This window comes from Oncorhynchus keta, chromosome 32 (assembly GCF_023373465.1).
Source record: "Oncorhynchus keta strain PuntledgeMale-10-30-2019 chromosome 32, Oket_V2, whole genome shotgun sequence".
In the NCBI taxonomy this organism is placed as follows: Eukaryota; Metazoa; Chordata; class Actinopteri; order Salmoniformes; family Salmonidae; genus Oncorhynchus; species Oncorhynchus keta.
Genome location: NC_068452.1, coordinates 30,256,128 through 30,277,274, shown reverse-complemented (window position 1 = coordinate 30,277,274; position 21,147 = coordinate 30,256,128). Strand labels below are relative to the sequence as shown.

At 42.5% G+C, this 21,147-nt stretch overlaps 2 protein-coding genes across 3 annotated transcripts; both read right to left on the bottom strand.

Moving 5' to 3' along the window:
• Nucleotides 1-346: 346 nt before the first annotated feature.
• Nucleotides 347-11,825, bottom strand: LOC118364668 (ras-related protein Rab-37-like). Of its 2 annotated transcripts, XM_052491324.1 has the most exons (9): nucleotides 11,222-11,825; nucleotides 7,925-8,035; nucleotides 4,346-4,387; nucleotides 3,396-3,462; nucleotides 3,249-3,301; nucleotides 2,839-2,904; nucleotides 2,159-2,215; nucleotides 1,826-1,902; nucleotides 347-1,562 (listed from the first exon to the last, which is right to left on the bottom strand). In XM_052491324.1, the coding sequence occupies exons 1-9, from the start codon at nucleotides 11,330-11,332 to the stop codon at nucleotides 1,454-1,456; spliced, it is 693 nt and encodes a 230-aa protein (XP_052347284.1). In that variant the 5' UTR covers nucleotides 11,333-11,825; the 3' UTR covers nucleotides 347-1,453. The 2 variants fall into 2 exon arrangements, with proteins under 2 accessions (XP_052347284.1, XP_052347285.1); XM_052491325.1 differs by lacking the exon at nucleotides 7,925-8,035.
• Nucleotides 11,826-13,080: 1,255 nt separating this feature from the next.
• Nucleotides 13,081-20,338, bottom strand: LOC127914422 (ras-related protein Rab-26-like). Its single transcript, XM_052490278.1, has 2 exons — nucleotides 19,969-20,338; nucleotides 13,081-13,227 (listed from the first exon to the last, which is right to left on the bottom strand). The coding sequence occupies exons 1-2, from the start codon at nucleotides 20,131-20,133 to the stop codon at nucleotides 13,081-13,083; spliced, it is 312 nt and encodes a 103-aa protein (XP_052346238.1). The 5' UTR covers nucleotides 20,134-20,338.
• Between the last annotated feature and the right edge of the window lie 809 nt (nucleotides 20,339-21,147).

Here is a 21,147-nt window from a genome sequence, read left to right as displayed (position 1 = left end):
AGAATGCCAAAAGTGTGTAAAGCTGTCAAGGCAAACCTTGGCTACTTTGAATAAAATATATTTCAATTTGTTTAAGAACATTTTGGTTTCTACATGATTCCATGTGTTATTTCAAGTTTTGATGTCTTCACTATTATTCCGCAATTTAGAAAATAGTAAAAATATAGAAAACCCCTTGAGTAGTTGTGTCCAAACATTTGACTGGTACTGTATGTATTCTTTTTGTTGCTCAGAATAAAATAAAACCACCAGTGGCCGCCAGTGGGGAAACCCAGACCTATTTCCTCCTCCCCAGAGACTCAAAGAACAGATATACAAACACACACTGCAATAAAAAACCACCATCTTCATTACAAAAAAAATAGTTTTTATATACTGTACGATAACAAAGCACTTTTCCATGGCACTTTGTGATCACTGTGACACCTCCATAGAGTGACAATAATTGTGACATCAAGCAAATTCAATAAGCAAACATTCATAATGAACCAAATACAAAGGAACATTTTACACAATGCAACCCATGAACAACCCATGTACAGTAGAGACACAACAATAACATCCATTAATGATGACTGATAGAGGCTCCACAACAACAGTGTCTGAGGGAGCTCTCTCATTGGTGGATGGCACGTGGTGGATGGCACATTTAAAAGCAAATCAAAACTCATGCTGGAACTTCTGACCACCACCTCAATTAACATTTGACCACAACATTTCAGAAAATACTTTTAATTTGGAGTATAATTACAAAATTACTGTCATTAGACATATTTTAACCGGAAGAGGCCGCATCTGGAACACGCTGTGTATGACGCCACAGTAGTAGAGGGTACTCCTCATACAACATGTATAATGGCATTTAGTCCTGAATAGAATGTGGTGAAACATATGAAGCCATGAGCCCCCCAAAAATCTGTATTTTATTCCAGCTAACATCTTTACATAAAGTGATCAGATCATTTCTTCATTTCTTTGTAAATATGGCAATATTGGGGCAAGAAATTCCATTTGGATTTCCAATCCTTCCTTATGGCAATAATGAGTAAGGCTGACAGGCTGCAGCATGTGATACACATGAACTAAATGATCTGAGCATGTTTCAAATATAAATTCACATTTTAAATACACTGCTAAAGGATTTCTATCCAACTGAAAACACTGACATGGTTTTTCTCCTAATAGGGGCAGAATGAGGGTTGTCTGGTTGCCATAGGCTTTCCAAGTAAGTGGTGAGCAGACCAGGTGCTCTCTTTTTCACAATGTGGTTGCTCTGCTCTTTTTGACTACTCGCTATCGGATGATGCTATTTTAGGGGGACTGTCTCTCTACTGCTCTCTCTCTCTCTTTATCTCCCTCCCTCCCTCCCTCCCTCCCTCCATAGATGTTTGTATCTCTCTCGCTCCTCTCTCACTGTGGCCTGGTGTGGTGTAACAGTTGGTGAGAGGTTCAGCTACATGTAGCCACCACAGCAGCCAGACTTCTGCTTCTCAGACGCAATGTATTCATGGATCTGGAACTTGGGCTCGTTGGGCTGCTGGGCAGCTCTGTGCTTCAACTCCCTGGCAGAGCGAGAGCGAGAGCGAGAGCGAGAGCGAGAGCGAGAGCGAGAGCGAGAGAGAGAGAGAGAGAGAGAGAGAGAGAGAGAGAGAGCGAGAGAGCGAGAGCGAGAGAGCGAGAGTGTGGGATGGAGCAGTGCAGAGCAGAGAAATTGAAAACATAAGGGAAAGAGAAGGAGGGATGAGGAACATAATTGGGCAATATGTCTTTGCCCTTTCACATACAGTGCAACTTTCATTTAGAAATAACATGAGTCGTGACTTACTTTGCTACAGCCAGGAAGGCCAGCTCTACGTTGACTCCAGTCTTGGCACTGGTCTCCATGAAAGGGACTCCATATTCCTGAGAAGCATCCAGGGCTTTTAATGGCACTACTCAAGTACACCACATTCATCATATGAATGAACTCACTACCAAACACTCAGAGTGATACAGCTCTCTAACACTTGAGGGAACATCAGTTCACAAGTACAGTATATAAATCAACATTTCAAGCCTGTTGTCATTTCACAGTGCTGTGCAGTTGCTTTTGAAGAGGCTACTTGGTGTTTTGTGGTAGGAGAGTGGAGCAAACCCTTAAGTGGGCCTTGTCTCTTACCTTGGCCAGCTTCTCTCCCTCCTCACGCTTGATGACCCTCTCTCCGGCCATGTCCGTCTGTTTGGACAGAGCAGAGGAGAGTCATGGACACAACTAGTCCATTAGATCCAAAGGCACCACTACATCAGCCCACACAAGCCACAGCAGTTCCCAGGGCAGTCTCCAGGCTGCCTCTGAGTCTCTGACCACAGGCCAAACATTGCTCCGAGAGAGAAATGTGCCCTGTCCTGCTGCTCTCCCCAGCTCTGGGAATAAATTATGTCTGGGGGAACGTGACAGCAATGACCCAGTATCTCTGTAGTAGCACCACCAGAGGGGGCACATAATCTATGAGTGCTGCTGAACTGGAGATGCCACCAGTTCTATTTGAAATCATCACAACACGTATTCACGTGTCAACCTGCTTTGCTTTATCTTGGCCTGGTCACAACTGTAAATGACAACTTGTTCTCAACTTGCCTACCTGGTTAAATAAAGGTGAAATAAAAAAATAAATAATTCAGCTTCAATATAAACTGAGGCTGAGACACTGTGTGTGTGGGTGTGTGTGTGTAATTAGGCTCCAAAGTCAATAGCAGAGACAAATATGTTTCTGTGTGTGTTGTGTTCTTATTGTTACTTTTGGTATGACGACTTCTCTTGATACACTCTACAAAACCAAAAGTATGTATAGCTCACACCTTGTTGCCGAGCAACATGATGACCACATCCTTCTGAGCATACTCATGAATTTCAGTCAGCCAGGCCTATATGGGAGGGGGGAGAGATTAAACAGGAGATTAGTCAGTAAAAATACTAGTGCTAAAGGAGACCCTCTCTACAAAAACAGAATACATTTCTCTGCTCTGGTTACTATTCTACATTCTCCATTCTGCGCTGCCCCTTATCCCCAAACCTTCAAAAACTAAAAAAAATGGCTTTTTGGAAATGTCATGAAATGTCATTGTGGAGGTGACTTCAGTAATGTAATGTGGAGGCCATATATTACTTGGCATGTAAAATGAATTCTGGGTTCTTCCTCTAAAAGGGGGCTTATGAGAAGACGTGAGGAGATAAGGAGGAGTGAAGAGTGACATGATATGTTTCTCACCCTGATGTTGTCAAAGGATGACTTGCTGGTGATGTCATAGAGCAGGAGGAGGGCTGAGGAGAGAAAGGCAGAGTCTCACACAGACACGTGTTCTTAGCATTCTACCACACACACAACCAGGAAGTGTTTCAATATAGCAGAGATTACCCTGTGCGTCTCTGTAGTAAGCGTGCGTGACACTGCGGAATCTCTCCTGTCCTGCAGTATCCCAGATCTGGGAGAAAGAGGTGAAAAATTAATTATAACAATGTAATAAACCTGGAAAACAGGACAATATCCCAAACAGCAGCAACCAATGAGCATGCAATGGTATGCACGTCATAATGGGAAATGCGTGACATTAATGATCAATATATTTTACAGTATAATACATTAGAATAGTCACGTGGCTTATTTATTTTTTTACCAGGTAAGTTGATCATTTACAGAAATGACCTGGGGAATAGTTACATGGAAGAGGAGGGGGATGAATGAACCAATTGGAAGCTGGGGATGATTAGGTGGGGAGCTGGGGATGATGGTATGACAGCCAGATTGAGAATTGAACCAGGACACTGAGGTTAATATCCCGAATCTTACCATAAGTGGCATGTGATATTTAGTGACCACAGAGTCAGGACACCTGTTCAACATCCCATCCGAAAGATGGCACCCTACACAGGGCAATGTCCCGAATCACTACCCTGGTGCAATTGAATATATTATTTTAGACCATAGGAAAGAGTGCCTCCTACTGGCCCTCCAACACCACTTCCAGCAGCATCTGGTCTCCCATCCAGGTACCAACCAGGACCAACCCTGCTTAGCTTCAGAGGCAAGCCAGCAATGGGATGCAGTGTGGTGTGCTGCTCAAACAAAACCCACCAAAGGCATTTAAATGTTTGGCACCTCTCAGCCAGAATTGTCAATAGAACAGGATATGATAACGTATTTGCAATAGATACGCTGTGGTTACATAGGGACACTTGCATGTTGACCACATACGCCACTGCCCACTGTGTAATATTATGATACTGACTGTGGTTTAATGAATTAGACTGGTAGGGATAAGGAATAGTGGCATCAAATGTTGGGTGTAGAGGTTCCTGCTCTCTCACCTGGAGTTTGACCTTCGCGTTGTCCACCGTCACAACTTTATTCTGATGAGGAGAGGAAACAGTTAACCACAGGACTGTCTATGGGGGTCTTTTTGCATAATAGAGACAGACTCAGACAAAACACATCACAGGTATTTAAATATTAAGAAGCTTCAGAAAGCAAGAATATTCTAAAGAACAAACAAACAGACCGGAAATGGCACAGCATGCTGTATAGCAGTGGCAACCCGTCATTCAGGGCAGGTGGGCCTGTGAGCCCCAAACTTTAAGAAAAATAATATAAATAAATATATATATTTTGTTTTTGGGTGGGCTTGCCTGTTTTACATGTTATTTTGACATAAATATGTGTCACATATCAGTTTGCAAACAATGTAAAAAAAAATATATATATATATATATATATATCATTGAGTTAATAAAGCTGCAAATAAACAGAAAGTCGTTTCAGCCTATAGGTCAGTGCTTTATTTGGCTCAGTGCTTGTTTTACTACTGTTTTGTACAGCTTCCACCCAAACGGTGTTCAATGTGCCTCACCCTAATAATTTGGTCTACTTTCACCTCTTAATTTCGCCTGTTCTAACTTGGTGGTGCACATATAGCCTATAACCTGTTTTGGAGAACTGTAATCATCGAATGTTGTAAAAGCTTTCATTGTCTGTTTATATGTCCCCTTTTTTTAAATCCTACGGTTCTGTGACAACGTGTGTCTAGGTGGTAGGTGTAGGAGTCAGGCGCAGGAGAGCAGGGATGTCTGAGAAGCGTGTTAATAAGAAAGTCCACCAACACAGGAATGGCACAATCAAAAGGTACAACGCCCTCGACAACAGAAAACCTGTACAAAGCGCACGGAGGAACAAACAAAGTTCCGACACTAATTTACTTCAGAACCCGTGAAAACAAATAACGGTAATACCTAACCGAGCACCTCACAATAAACGACTAATCCCGCACAAACTTAGGCAGGCAACAGGTTACAATTATATACACAGAAATGAACGCAAATGAAACCAGGTGTGAAAAAGAACCAAAGACAAAACAAACAGAAAAGGAAAAAGGGATCGGTGGTGGCTAGTAGACCGGCGACGCCGACCGAACAGGGAGAGGAGCTACCTTCGGTAGAAGTCGTGACAGGTTCTGATTTGTACAGGGAGTACACTGTAAGAACGGCCCATGTTCTGAATTCTGTCGCTGTACATTTCAAAAGTGCTGAACAAATAGTTATATTGACTACGTCCGTCGTTGCCCATTAACATCTTAGTCGGAATAACAGATTGCCTCTTATCCGCTTGTCGTCCCCTTATGCCATAGTTTATACATCTCATTTGTCAGTAGGAACCACATTTGTTTAAGCAAGTCTGCCATATCAGCTATGTTTTTAAAAGGCAGTAAATGAGGCTGAATGAACTGTTTCGCTGCCAGACAAGGCTCCGCTGAAAGCCAGGTTTAGCAGTGTTAAGGTGTTGGGACATCTTTACGTAAGCCCTAATAGTTTGTGGGCACCGTTTGTCACGATTATAGTGCAATTCATGTATTGTTTAGTGTTGTGGCTTTGATGGCATGCATCCCACTTTTTTGGGGGGGAGGCACCAAGATTTCCATGCTAAAATCGGCACTGCTATATAGAATCATATAGACAACATGAAAACTAAGAGGAGCTTCAGAGGCCGGCAAAGAAAGCCAATTGCTACACCCACACTACAGAGGTTCTGGAATTAGACTTAATTGCACAATAGTGAAAAAGAAGACTGGCAAAATAACAACCCACTCCCCCGCTAATTTCCTGTGTCTGTCAGGGACGCCATGTGATTTCCTGTATAGGCAGGATTCTAAAATAGTCATGAGTGAAAAAAAGAATATTAGCTACAGATATGGATTAGTGAAAAACATATCTTGTGAAAAATGCTCTTCGAGAGAGTAAAAAAAGAATATGGAAAATTGAGAAGGAATAAGATGCCCATGTCATGTGAAATGATGTGTCCCTTCAAATCTAAGTCCCAAATACATACTTATATACACCCACCCACTCACACACACACACTCACGAACAAATCCAATGGCACACATTGTAGAGGTCAACCGATAACAGCTTGTTGTAAAGTCAGTCGGCTGTGTAGGTGTCATTATTATGCAGGTAACTGAACCAGTTAACCTCAACCTGGCCTTTTAAACTTCCTGTTTGTATTTCAGGGGAAAACAGGAGGAAAGTCACTAAGTGAAAACATGACACAAGCAACAATGTTGAAATGAAGGAAGTGAACAATTCAACTGGTACATATCACTTCCTCGTAGCTAACCTCATTACTCCACTATCAGTACCCGGGTACAGTCAGCCCCTGCCTTTCCTGTGAGCACACTGTGACAGACATACACTCTCTCTGAAGTGAGTCCAATCTTCTAAAATGGCCCCTCTTAATGGGAGTCACCACCCATTGAGACTTCCACCTTGGCAGAACAGACATGGTCCAACCCCTGCATTAGTTGCCATGGGTTTCCGTTTTTCCCTCCAATTATTACGCAGATTGTCCACACACGGCTTCGCGTTGACAAGCCCGCATGCTGAGCAACTGCTACAAGGAAGCAGGGCCAAAATAGCCCTGCCACGTTTGAGCTAGTCAGTCTTCCCATCCACACAGGGTATTGACTGGTATAGCGGGAGGCTCAGCAAGGAACATATTGACTGATCCTGTATCAGTCTCAAAATCATCTTGCTTTATAATCTTCTGTTCAATACAAATGCAATGCAAGTAGCCGTGGGTGGTCACTACACACAACTCATTGTTATAATGCACTTATTTATGAATCTCATTAATAGTTATTACCTGTTGCACAAGCATGGAGAAAATAATCTCCATTTGGAAAACATAAACGGTCCACACATCCCTATCCATGTTGTACTTCCCATCCCAGGCAGTCCTAATGTCTACACCATCAACACTGAGTGGTAACACTGCCTTAATGCAACATCATTTCCTTCAAAACCGCCTTTTTACCAGCCATTAGATAGAGTGTTTTCTTTGGAGGGGGAGCAGGACCAAGAGTCTTTCTTTCTGTCCACATTATTTATCTTTTTCCATCTCTCACTCATGTTCTCTATCTTTTTCTCTCTGTCTCTCCAGCAGCTGGTTGGTAGCTATGGAAATCTGTCCCCCACATGAGAGCTGTTTGTTTATTTGACCCCAGCCAGGGCAGAGCATCGTTTGTGGGGGTAATGTAACGTACATTTCCTCCAGGCTGGAAACAATCATTCTGGAGCCATATGCAGCACAGTAGCAGAAGTACTCTATGGACTTGATTGATTTGTATAAGGGTTTGTACATTTTGAGCCATCATCACTGCATGACAACACTTTAAAGTGGTTATTGGATTTACAGATTTAACTGAAATAGGATGGGAAAATATTTTATGTATGGATTCTTCAACAACATTCTAGCGTTTATCTTGTAAATAGATCATTTAGAAATGAGAAAGAACAGATCAAAACAGCAGACATAATGTCTACATGATGAATGTATAGACACAAAGAACCGTCCATCCTGAGTTGACCCCACTCTGAGTCTACTGACATCTCTCTCACCCTAAAGTCTATTCCCACGGTGGCTATGAAGTTGCCTCCCAAAAAGGCCCCGTCTTTAAAGCGCACCAGCACACACGTCTTCCCCACCGCAGAGTCTCCCAGCAGCATCACCTAGAGAGGCGTCAGAGAGAGGGGTTAGGGGTCATACCTGGGCCCAACACACTGACATCAACCCTCACATGACCAGAAGAATGGTAATAACTCCAAACAAGCTTTCACTGAACAATGTTTGGTGTTAAGAGATGAATCGTAGAGTTCAACTGGTTTATATGCAAATGACTTTCTGAAAAGTCATCTGTTGATTATTTCATGATGCTGTGCATCCATGAGAAGTGAAAATTATAAAACTAGAATTTCACGACATCATGATGACTAGTGTTGTTAAGTGTCAAAGCACTGACTCATGATCCTACTGCAAAATGTTCTTGTTGTTTTAGCCTCATCTGAATTTCCTGGTTATTTATTGGGCGCCTGGTTTAGTTTGGATATTTTATCCATCCGTTGAGTTCATCTTTATAAGGTTGTAGACTAAATGATGTGGTTGATGTGTGGGACTTACCCTTATTAATTTCAACATGAGTAGTGTTCTGCAGTAAAACATTTGAGTGGATATGTATGAGAGATCATATTTGCACAAACCATCATGGGACTGATGTGAAACTACTTGACTATGTGAATAACCTGTTGTACTTCTGCTTGGTCTCGTCCATTAACCACTCCTGATTCTGATCAATCCCCAAACGCTCATGATTAAAAGTACAATGTAACAATATGCACCTTTAATGTAATTACATTTTACATTAAATAACATGGACTTTTCCCCCTAAGATTTGCAGAGAAATGTACTATTACGTGGTATGCAGTTAACCTGTATTACCAAGTGCTACATTCTTCCTTGAGCCAATATTTAGATTTCACTAAGAATGGGAGGACTGAATACTGTGATTCATATCAAATAAACCTGTGTCACATTGGATACATTATCCAGTGGTGTAAAGTACTACTTAAGTAGTTTCTGGGGGAATCTGTACTTTACTATTTATATTTTTGCTCATTTTTGCTTCACTACATTCCTAAAGATAATCATGTCCATACATTTTCCGACACCCAAAAGTACTCGTTACATTCTAACAAGTAAATGGTCCAATTCACACACTTATCAAGAGAACATCCCTGGTCGTCCCTACTGCCTCTAATCTGTAGGACTCACTAAACACAAACGCTTCGTTTGTAAATTATGTCTGAGTGTTGGTTTGCCCCTGGCTATCAGTCAATAAAAAAATAACATTTAATTGTGTCCTTGTGTTTATACTTGTGATACTTAAGAATCAAAAGTAAATGGAATTGCTCAAATGTACTTAAGTATATTTAAAACCAAATACTTTTAGACTTATACTTAAGAAGTATTTTACTGGGTGACTTTTACTTCTACTTGAGTCATTTTCTATTAAGGTATCTTTACTTTTACTCAAGTATGACTGTTGAGTACTTTTTCCACCACTGACATTATCCATAAGGGAGGGTGAAATAGGGGGGCACTGGTGTGTGGTAAGGCACATAATTGATAGTGGTGTGGTAATTAAGAATAATGTAAACAAAATAGAAGCTTGCCACAATGATAACAGCTGTTATTATTCCATAGTGGTATATTGTGCTGCATTAAGGGGAAACTTCACAAAAGCAAGGGCTACCCTCTTAGAAAAAAGGTGCTATCTAGAACCTAAAAGGGTTCTTTGGCTGTCCCGATTGGAGAACCCTATGATGAACCCATGTTGGTTCCAGGTAAAACCCTTTTGGTTCCAAGTAGACCCGTTTTGGGTTCCATGTACACTCAGCAAAAAAAGAAACGTAGGACACTAAAGAGGCCTTCCTACTGACTCTGAAAAACACCAAAAGAAAGATGCTCAGGGTCCCTGCTCATCTGCGTGAACGTGCCTTAGGCATGCTACAAGGAGGCATGAGGACTGCAGATGAGGCCAGGGCAATAAATTGCAATGTCCGTACTGTGAGACGCCTAAGACAGCACTACAGGGAGACAGGTTACACCAGGAACGCAAAATCCCTCCATCAGTGCACAGACTGTCCGCAATAGGCTTAGAGAGGCTGGACTGGGGGCTTGTAGGCCTGTTGTAAGGCAGGTCCTCACCAGACATCACTGGCAACAACGTCTCCTATGGGCACAAACCCACCATCGCTGGACCAGACAGGACTGGCAAAATAATGCTCTTCACTGACAAGTTGCGGTTTTGTCTCACCAGGGGTGATGGTCGGATTCACGTTTAACGTTGAAGGAATGAGTGTTACACCGAGGCCTGTACTCTGGAGCGGGATCGATTTGGAGGTGGAGGGTCCACCATGGTCTGGGGAGGTGTGTCACAGCATCTTCAGACTGAGCTTGTTTTCATTGTAGGCAATCTCAATGCTGTGTGTTTCAGGGAAGACATCCTCCTCCCTCATGTGGTACCCCTCCTGCAGGCTCATCCTGACATGACCCCCCAGCATGACAATACCACCAGCCATACTGCTTGTTCTGTGCGTGATTTCCTGCAAGACAGGAATGTCAGTGTTCTGCCATGGCCAGCGAAGAGCCCGGATCTCAATCCCATTGAGCACATCTGGAACCTGTTGGATCAGAGGGTGAGGGCTAAGGCCATTCCCCCCAGAAATGTCCGGGAACTTCTAGGTGCTTTGGTGGAAGAGTGGGGTAACATCTCACAGTAACAACTGGCAAATCTGGCTCAGTCCATGAGGAGGACATGCACTGCAGTACTTAATGCAGCTGGTGGCCACACCAGATACTGACTGTTACTTTTGACCCCCACTTTGTTCAGGGACACATAATTTAATTTATGTTAGTCACAGGTCTGTGTATAACTTGTTCAGTTTATGTCTCAGTTGTTGAATCTTGTTATGTTCATACAAATATTTACACATGTTAAGTTTGGTGAAAATAAATGCCGTTGACAGTGAGAGGACGTTTCATTTTTTGCTGAGTTTAAAAAAAAAGGGTTTCACCTGGAACCAAAGGGGTTATTCTTTGGCGACAGCCCTTTGCCACCCTTTTTTATAAGAGTGTACTGGTGTGCAGAGTAGGCAGGCTACTGTATTTTAATAGATTTTCCTTCATTTGTTTGAGAGATGGACACCTGTACCACCAGTGAAGCTTCTCAATTAGGCTAGTCAATATTAATACCAGCAGGCAGCGCCATAACATGACCATAAGCATAATACTGTTATAAGCACATAAACATAGCCTAATAATATATATCCCAATAATAAGAATAGCCTAATACAGACCTTGAAGGCAATATCAAAATACTCGCAAACCGAGGCGCATCTCTCCAACACATATTTTGATGTTCCGTTTTTAGTCTCTTTATCCTTCAACGATGCCTTCTTTGTGGACATCGCAATGACTATGACCACAGTATCACCGAGATCTGTCAGCGCGCCGCTCCTCCCGAGATGCCAGTGACTCAAAACCAGTTAACACGAGCAATGAGTCCATCGGCAGTCACTTAGCGTTGTCCAAAACCACCCAGCGCGTTCTAAGAACAATTTATTGACGCTGAATCAACTAATGCCAATCATAGAGTCGTGGATAAAACTTAAAGGGGGATTCTCTTGAGAACGTGGCTACATTCGCGGAGAAGAAATGATCAATATGCGGAAACATTTCTCAGTTATGCAGAACGTTAGAACCGATCCGCATCATTCTTTACGCGTTGGCAGATGAAACGACGTTGTCATTTGTCCAATGAAGATAATGCTATTTAGGCCTATGAAATTAGGCAGTGTTTTGTCATTTTCATAAATGAAAACAACTAGGTCTTCAACCGAGCCACGGACGCAACAGGCAGTGATGGCACGAGTTATTAGTCACAGGTGGTACTGAACTCGTTGATCATGAAAGAGGAGGAGTTCAGCGAACGAAATCAAATAAAATAAAAACAATTTAAACGGCTGTCAACGTGTTGCCAATGAAAAATACACTTTTCAGTTTCAATCCTAAATTAATTATATTCCAGTGAATTCAGAATTCCCTACACATTCCTACAATTTAATCCACAACATGTCAGGTAGGTGGTCTTTCCTCACCAATTTCTAATTTTCATAGGATGTATGTAGCCTTAAGGAAATACACTATAAACAGACAGTGTTAATATGAGAATCTCATTTTCTTTCACTTAATTGACATGACATAATGTCAAAAATGTTCTCCTAATTGCCAAGCCATGTATGATCATGTGGATGGATACCAGCTAGATCTTGGACTAAGAGTTTGTCTCCCCCCAGTGTTCAAAAGAGAGAGACGAGATAAATAGATGTTTGTGGGTGTATCTCTCTCTAGCTCCATTACAGGCATTTGTGGGCTCAGACAGACAGACAAACAGGCAGACAGAAAGACTGGAGAACCTTGGTTAATGTTCTATCCACCTAGTACAACAAAGGTTTCTGCAAGTGCCACCAAACCTTTTTATACCCACTGCATTTTCGTCACAACCTCTTACTGTATGACAAAGCATTTTTCATGTCTCCAAGGTAAGCAGCTTTGTGTGTCGGTTTTCTGCATTGCTTTTGTGTGGCTCGTATGCCTTCAGACAAACAAAGCCTTCGTCATCACAAAACAGTCAGGTCTATTTCTGAAAATAGCATCACCCTGAGTTTTATATATTTTACAGTCCCTTTCTTTCTTTCTGATAATGTAGACTATATATGCAGACAATCAATCACTCCAGTTCATATATATATATATATGCCATTTAGCAGACGCTTTTATCCAAAGCGACTTACAGTCATGTGTGCATACATTCTACGTATGGGTGGTCCCGGGAATCGAACCCACTACCCTGGCGTTACAAGCGCCATGCTCTACCAACTGAGCTACAGAAGGACCGTATTCACAACAGTGAGTGATACATCTGTGAAACACAGCTATCCATCAGGGAACAGACCAACTGGTGCAACATTAACTGTAATCATACACCCGCTTTCTAGCAACACCCAACTGTGTGCTAAAGATCATTATGATTGCAGAAAGAGGAAGATGATTGGCACCTCAGACAACAGCATTTAGGGACCCTGGAAGGGAAGACACTTGTTGTCCCATAAATCCCAGTAACAAAGTGATCTGGTCCTTCATGGTCACTTGTCCCCTATGTTTCATGGCAGACAATAACGCAGAGACTCACCGTGAAGCCGATGCCCACAGTGGCAGAGAAGGAGCCGGGTATGAACTTGCCTTGGTCATACTGGACCAGCAGAGAGGTCTTCCCCACGCCGCTGTCTCCCACCATGATGGTCTGTGGATAGCAGGAAGAACAGAGAGCAGGTTAGCCACATCACAGCACTACACAGCATTACACACCACAGCATAGCACAGCACAGCACTACACAGAACAGCACAGCACTACACAGCACAGCACTACACAGCACAGCACTACACAGCATTACACACCACAGCACAGAACAACACTACACAGAACAGCACAGCACTACACAGCACAGCACTACACAGCACAGCACTACACAGAACAGCACAGCACAGCACTACACAGAACAGCACAGCACTACACAGCACAGCACTACACAGCATTACACACCACAGCACTACACAGCACAGCACTACACAGAACAGCACAACACTACACAGAACAGCATAGTGCACTCTTATAAAAAAAGGGTTATTTGGCTGCCCCCATAGCATAACCCTTTTTGGTTCCAGGGAGAACCCTTTTTGGTTCCACAAAAAAACATTTTGGGTTCCATGTAGAACCCTCCATGGAAAGGGTCCTACATGGACCCCAAAAGGGTTCTACCTGGAACCAAAAAGGGTTCTTCAAATGGTTCTCCTATGGAGACAGCCGAAAAACAATTTTACTTTATAGATAGCACCTTTTTTTCTAAGAGTGTACAGTACAGAACAGCACAGCACACTGCTCATCTATAGGCCTGTACCATGAGTGGGTGTAGCGTACCCTACTATATATGTGCATCTGTTGCTTACAGTGCAGAACATGCTCTTGCCTGATGCCATATAATGTGTGTAATATAATGTGATGCTATGAAGGTCAGTTGGGTATATACCCGGTGGGAGGAGGGAAATGATGAGTCTGAATGTACCAGGGATATAAGGCAGCTGCAGCCTGAGCATCATGTCAGCCATGGCTACTTGGATTCAAGACGATGCTCTCTGTGCCCCAAAGGGAGCATTAAGAGATCTCTCCTTGCCCACTCAACTGAAAAACCTCTTGCACAATGACACACAGCACAGACAAACACGCATCAGCAGGCTACACACACACACACACACACACACACACACACACACACACACACACACACACACACACACACACACACACACACACACACACACACACACACACACACACACACACACACACACACACACAGTGGTGTAGTAGAGAGTATACGCAGGTATACGGTGTATACCCGCTTATTTTTCAGTGGGCCTTGTGTATACTCCCTTCTTAATCCCCATGATGCATATCAAAGTAGTGTAGTGGAGGTATATGCTGTATCAATAAATAAGTCTGATGGAACAGATCAGAATGTTTCTCTTACAATGTTGATAAACTACACATTCCTACACATTTTAGGCACAGCAATGTGCACACGGCGGTAGGCCTATATTTAGAAAGAGGGGAGATCTAAAGATGTAACAACTATCATGGGTTGCTAATATGACTAGGATAATACCTTTGGCTGCTAGACAATGAAAGAAAGCTTAAAGAAAACCAATAGAACAGGAGTACGCATAAGAGGAAGTCTTTAGAAAATAATTACCTCCAGGTTTCTATGGTGGGATTTTGGCTATATAGGCTACTTTGAAGCAAGGTAAGACGTGCCTCATAATATAAAGTGATATCAGAATGATATCATGATTATTTGCATCAATTATTGCCATTTGTTTTGCGATCTCCATCTTGTGCTATATGTGCTACAGAAACACCACTAACCAAACAACAGTGCTAGGTGCCTGCACACTTGAATTAAAGGGTATCTACACAAACAAATCTAAATGTCTTACTCGGTTGACATCCTCATTTATCTTTCAATGGTAGGCCTACTATTAGATTGGGTACCTGACTGTGAAAGACCAATACGGGATTGATCATTTTATGTCAGTCAGAGTGTATGTCACTGTTTCTCATACAATTTTTCACACAGGGTGCCTTTCCTTTGCCGGCCGGGCGGTTTGGGAAGTTTTTGGCAAAATTAGAGTGAGTATACCCACTTCTCCAGGCACCTCTGCACACACACACACAGAGACAGAGAGAGAAGCCAAATTGGATTTATACCAAAACATTGCACAACTGATCATATTTACACCCTACACACCCTGATAGATTAACATGTCCACCAAAATAAAACCAAAATATACGCTTGCTTTATCGACTTCCAAAAAGCATTTGATTATATTTGGCATACAGTTCTACAAAGTTATTGAATGTGGTGTAGGGGGTAAAACGTATGACATAATTAAATCAATGTAGACTGGCAATACGTGCAGCATTAAAATTGGCAAGAAAATAACAGAATTCTTGAACCAGGGGCGGGGCCTTCGTCAGGGTTGCAATCTGAGCCCTGCGCTCTTCAATATTTACATCAACGAATTGGCCACTATTCTAGAAAAATCCTCAGCCCCTGGTGTTAGTCTCCACAATTCAGAAGTTAAATGCCTACTCTTCGCAGATGACCTATACCTGCTGTCCCCCAGAGCACATGGCCTACAGCAGCGCCTGGACCTGCTAGAGCAGTACTGCCAGACCTGGGCCCTGGCAGTAAACCCCAAAAAGACTAAAATTATGATTTTCCAGAGAAGATCCAGATCTCAGGGAAATAAAACCAAATTTCTCAATTGGTACAAAATATATAGAGTACTGCACACACTACAATTACTTAGGTTTAAAAACAAGCTCAACTGAACACCTTAATGAGGCCGTGAATGAACTGAGAGAGAAAGCACCTATTAAAATTTGGCTAAAACTAATTGAATATGTCATTGAACCAATTGCACTTTATGGCAGTGAGGTGTGGGGTCCACTTGCAAAACAAGATTTCATCAAATGGGACAATCACCCAATTGAAACCCTGCATGCAGAGTTCTGTAAGATTATCTACATGTCCAGAGGAAAACTACAAACAATGCATGCAGGGCAGAATTAGGCCAATATTCACTAATAATAAAAACTCAAAAAAGAGCAATTAAGTTTTGGAAACGTCTCAAATACAGTGACCCCCTCTCATATCATTACCAAGCCCTGCAATGCCAAGAGCTGAGCAAAGAAAAGAGTCCCCTCATCCAGCTGGTCCTGGGGCTGAGTTCACAAACCTGTTCTACTAAGACATTGAAGTCTCAGGACCAGAACATCCAATTAATCAGGATAAACCAAATTACAACACAGTCAAAACAAAACTATATTGCTTATTGGGAAACACAAGCACAAACACAAAGCAAAATGCAGGTGCTATCTGGCCCTAAATCGACAGTACACTGTGGCTAAATATTTGACCATGGTTACTGAGCAAAACCTTAGAAAAACCTTGACAAAGGACAGGCTCAGTGTACACAGCCTTGCCATTGAGAAGGGTAGACACAGGAAAACCTGGCTCCCTGTAGAGGAAAGGCTGTGCAACCACTGCACAACAGCAGAACCTGAGACAGAGCTGCATTTCCTGACAAAATGTCAAAAATATAAAACAATTAGAGTGTCATTTCCCCAAATTTGAAACCCTTATTCAAGGTTTCAAATACCTCTCTGATGAGAATAGGCTACCCGTCCTGTTGGGGGAGGACACAGAGAGCTGTGGGTTGGCAACGCACTACATTGCTGCCTGCCATAAGTTGAGGGACAGTGTCTGACAGACCAATCAACCTGCACATGTACTCTACTGTATGCTTACTGTTGAATGTATAGTTATTTTGAGACTTTGTTATTGTTGTAACTGTTGTGAGAGAGAGAGAGAGAGAGAGAGAGAGAGAGAGAGAGAGAGAGAGAGAGAGAGAGAGAGAGAGAGAGAGAGAGAGAGAGAGAGAGAGAGAGAGAGAGAGAGAGAGAGAGAGAGAGAGAGAGAGAGAGAGAGAGAGAGAGAGAGAGAGAGAGAGAGAGAGAGAGAGAGAGAGAGAGAGAGAGAGAGAGAGAGAGAGAGAGCACTTAGTCAAGGGTCCTCTTATACGATAGGAATGATTTCCCATTGCTGTGGGTCATGCATCATCCCAACGGGGATCTGCTGTTGATTTGAGAGGGGAGCGTTGCACGTGGGCATCAATAAGGCCCTGTTGCCATGGTTATCAGGTTGGTGGCTAGCGTTGTGTGGCTAGCCTGGGGCTCCGTGGCAGCAGTCAGCAGACGCTCTTTGCCTCTTTTGTTGACATTTATCACCTCCCAGCAGGCGGCCCCACTGCCTCTTATCTGCTGGCTCATAGAGCCTCACAGCCCACTCAGCTCCCCAACACTCTAATCACTCACATCCCTTTCTCAACTTTCTCATTTTTTAGGCCTCAGAAAGAAAATGTTCATTACTTCATTACTGTCTCACCAGATATGGTAGATTTAGCTAAAATAGATTATTTCTAGTCTTCACCCAGATTAACTCTTTCTCTTCCTACAGAAGTGGAGAGTGTCTGGGGACTGGACTATATATAAGTGCTGACATTAGTGTTGACCTTTTCTAATCTGGGATTGAAAATCTCAGATCAATTTAAAATCTCAAATCAACCAATAGACACTGATCTTTTGAAGTGACTTTAAAATTCACTTATAGAAAGCTTTGGAATACATAACGTGCCATAACATTTCTTTGTATTTTCACGTTTTATTTATATTTTATTAAAGGTTAATTGTGGGGGTGGATGCTTAGGACAGGATAGCATTCATGAATACATGGACACAACACCAACAACAGTCTGACGCAGACTTGCGACTTCGTCTGATGACGCATGGAGCAGAAACACACACAGTGGGTGTACCCTGTGTGAAGGCCTGAGCAACCAGAAGCCACTGTCAACCAACTACATTACTATTTATTGTCATCCTCATCCAACTTTAATGTCTGTATGTGGGGGGGCAACAGGGGGTGGGGAGAGTTTGGGGAAAATGGAGAGGAAGTGGGGGTGCTTTTACCATAGCAACACACAAGCTCTCGTAGTAAGAGAGTACCAACTCCCCCCTGAGTTGTTTTAGTTAATCAGGCATGACCCCCTAACCCGGGTACCTGTCCGTGTACTCCGTTTCTTCCAACAACCAATGAGCAACTCAGCCGTAATTCCAGCTGCATATTGAACCTTGAGATTGCTGACAGGCCAGTCTCTGTGGCAAAACTTTATTTTTTATCTAACCTTTATTTAACTGACAGGAGTGGCAAGGAGTGGAATGATATCTAAACAGACTGGTACCCAGACTAATAACCCCCACAGATGTCTCACAATTAACTAAGTCAAAATCAAACTATAAGGCTTTGTGATTCTGTCAACCTAGAGGAAACACCCATCTCCCTGCACATATCTCTCTTTCTAATATAGCAAAAGCTTGATGTTTTCCTTCAGTTAATGAGAATCTACTTCTGGGGATGTCCTCATACCCCCACTGAGTCATTACGCTGCATTGTTTGTAAAAGTAACACAGAGAGTAAATGGAAACATTCAACATAAGCACTTTCTGTTCCTACACTGGAGTATTCTCAGTCAGTTGGCGTGCGGGCTGGATTTATCTAGCTGCTTTGGGGAATGGAGTTGTTATGAAATGATCAAATGATTGGCATAACACTCGATGCCTATGGATAAATAATATATACTTTATATGAATTTAAATACTTGCCCTAAAAATTTGGAATATGGTCTCCAACTGTAAAGGAATAACATGCCCCAAGTCTCATCTTTCTTTCATGACATTTCCGCCCATCTACTTCCTCCACACACCCACATATTTCCAGAGGTAAAAAAAGTCATTAAAAATGCAAATTTCTCTAGAATAACTTAACGTTGGCATCAGTGCTAATGTCCTAAAAAGCAGCCTTGGTCTTTAACAGGAAGATGTTCTATCAAGGCTATGTGATTACACATAGGAAGGGACAGAGAACGTACAGGAAGCATACATATCAGGGTTGGGGTCAATTTAATTTTAATTCCAGTCAATTCAGCAAGTAAACCAAATTCCAATTCTAATACCACATTTTTCTAATGGAAAAGCATTGAAGAGAATTGGAATTTGTATTTATGTGTACTTCCTGAATTGACTGGAATGTAAATGGGATTGACCCCAACCATGATACATATCCCTTCAATTTCCAAGTGTCCTCACATGAAGTACAAATAAAAATGTAGTCAATAATGACAAAGTATACATCCTATGAGTAGGCACTTGCTGATGTATGCGTGTTGCTGTGGCTCACAAAAACAAAGGGGGAGCAGTTCAACCATACATTCCACTATAGAAAGTGATAGTCAGGTTACATTTTTATGATGTAACCTGGAGGACAAAGTTCTATCTTTTTTTTGTCCCATTGGACATGTACAGCTGTCAGCCTGGCTGTCCAGGGCCCCTGAAACCTGGCAGGTGCTGATTCAGGTGAGAGAGATGAATGAAGTCATGGAAGCTGACAAAGGGAATGGGTTCTCCACAAGCAGTCAACCCACACTGAGATGTCCCTGCAATGCGCAACCATTCCAAATTGCTTACCTACATAGTCCAACTTTGATATTATTACCTCTACATTACACATACAACTGAAATATACACTCAACTAGAATGCTGACGCTTGTAGGACCTCCCATGTCACATAATGAAGGCATTGTTCACGCAGACAGAAAAGTTTACTTTTATACTATTACAGAGACACACTTAAATATTAAAATATATATTTATAAAAGAGTGAAATTTAAAAGGTAGATTCTGTATATAGAGATAGGCTACCACAGTAGAATTGGACAATTTAGCACATCTTATGTGAGTTCAGCCGCTTTGGTGATTTTAAGTTAGCCTAAGTTAAGTGAAGTTATGAAACAATAGCCTAATCACCTTGTGCATTAGGTCCTCGTTATAGGGGAAAGTGATCTCAAGGGGAGTCAGGCAGTCCTCTGTATCCGTGTCCACCGCAGATGACCCATAGGCACTGTCCGAGTGAAGCCCCTCGCCCTGGTCAACACATTCCATTTCAGGGGTATTCTCCATAATGATATACATCTTCTTTATTTGTTCCTATAGAATCCTTTTGTCAAGGCACGAGTTGAGGAGCTTTATTTTTTTAATAAGCAGAGCTTTTAGACACGTCGCCGCAATAACTTAATCTCCCTTCCCTGCTCTCTCTCGTTTGCTGTCTCTCTTCTCTACACTCACCGCCCCCTCCTTGTCTAAATCCCTTGCACTTGCAGGTTTGATACTGATGCTCCTGGCAAGAACTATAGCCACCTAGGGGGATCATTTCCGCAGAGTCGAATAAAAATTTAAAGCAAAGCGCTCCTACTGGAAGCGGATACGGAGGTGTACTATAGTATTTATGAAACCATGTCAACCGTGTGCGTTGAAGTGGAGGACGTGCATCGTGTTCAGCACCATGGTGAGCGCCTTTCTTCAAACGCAAATCATCACGTGTCTTCTCTTTGGGATTACTACGAATTAGCTATATACACTGCTCAAAAAAATAAAGGGAACACTTAAACAACACAATGTAACGCCAAGTCAATCACACTTCTGTGAAATCAAACTGTCCACTTAGGAAGCAACACTGATTGACAATAAATTTCACATGCTGCTGTGCAAATGGAATAGACAACAGGTGGAAATTATAGGCAATTAGCAAGACATCCCCAATAAAGGAGTGGTTCTGCAGGTGGTGACCACAGACCACTTCTCAGTTCCTATGCTTCCTGGCTGATGTTTTGGTCACTTTTGAATGCTGGCGGTGCTTTCACTCTAGTGGTAGCATGAGACGGAGTCTACAAACCACACAAGTGGCTCAGGTAGTGCAGCTCATCCAGGACGGCACATCAATGCGAGCTGTGGCAAGAAGGTTTGTTGCGTCTGTCAGCGTAGTGTCCAGAGCATGGAGGCGCTACCAGGAGACAGGCCAGTACATCAGAAGTGGAGGAGGCCGTAGGAGGGCAACTACCCAGCAGCAGGACCGCTACCTCCGCCTTTGTGCAAGGAGGAGCACTGCCAGAGCCCTGAAAAATGACCTCCAGCAGGCCACAAATGTGC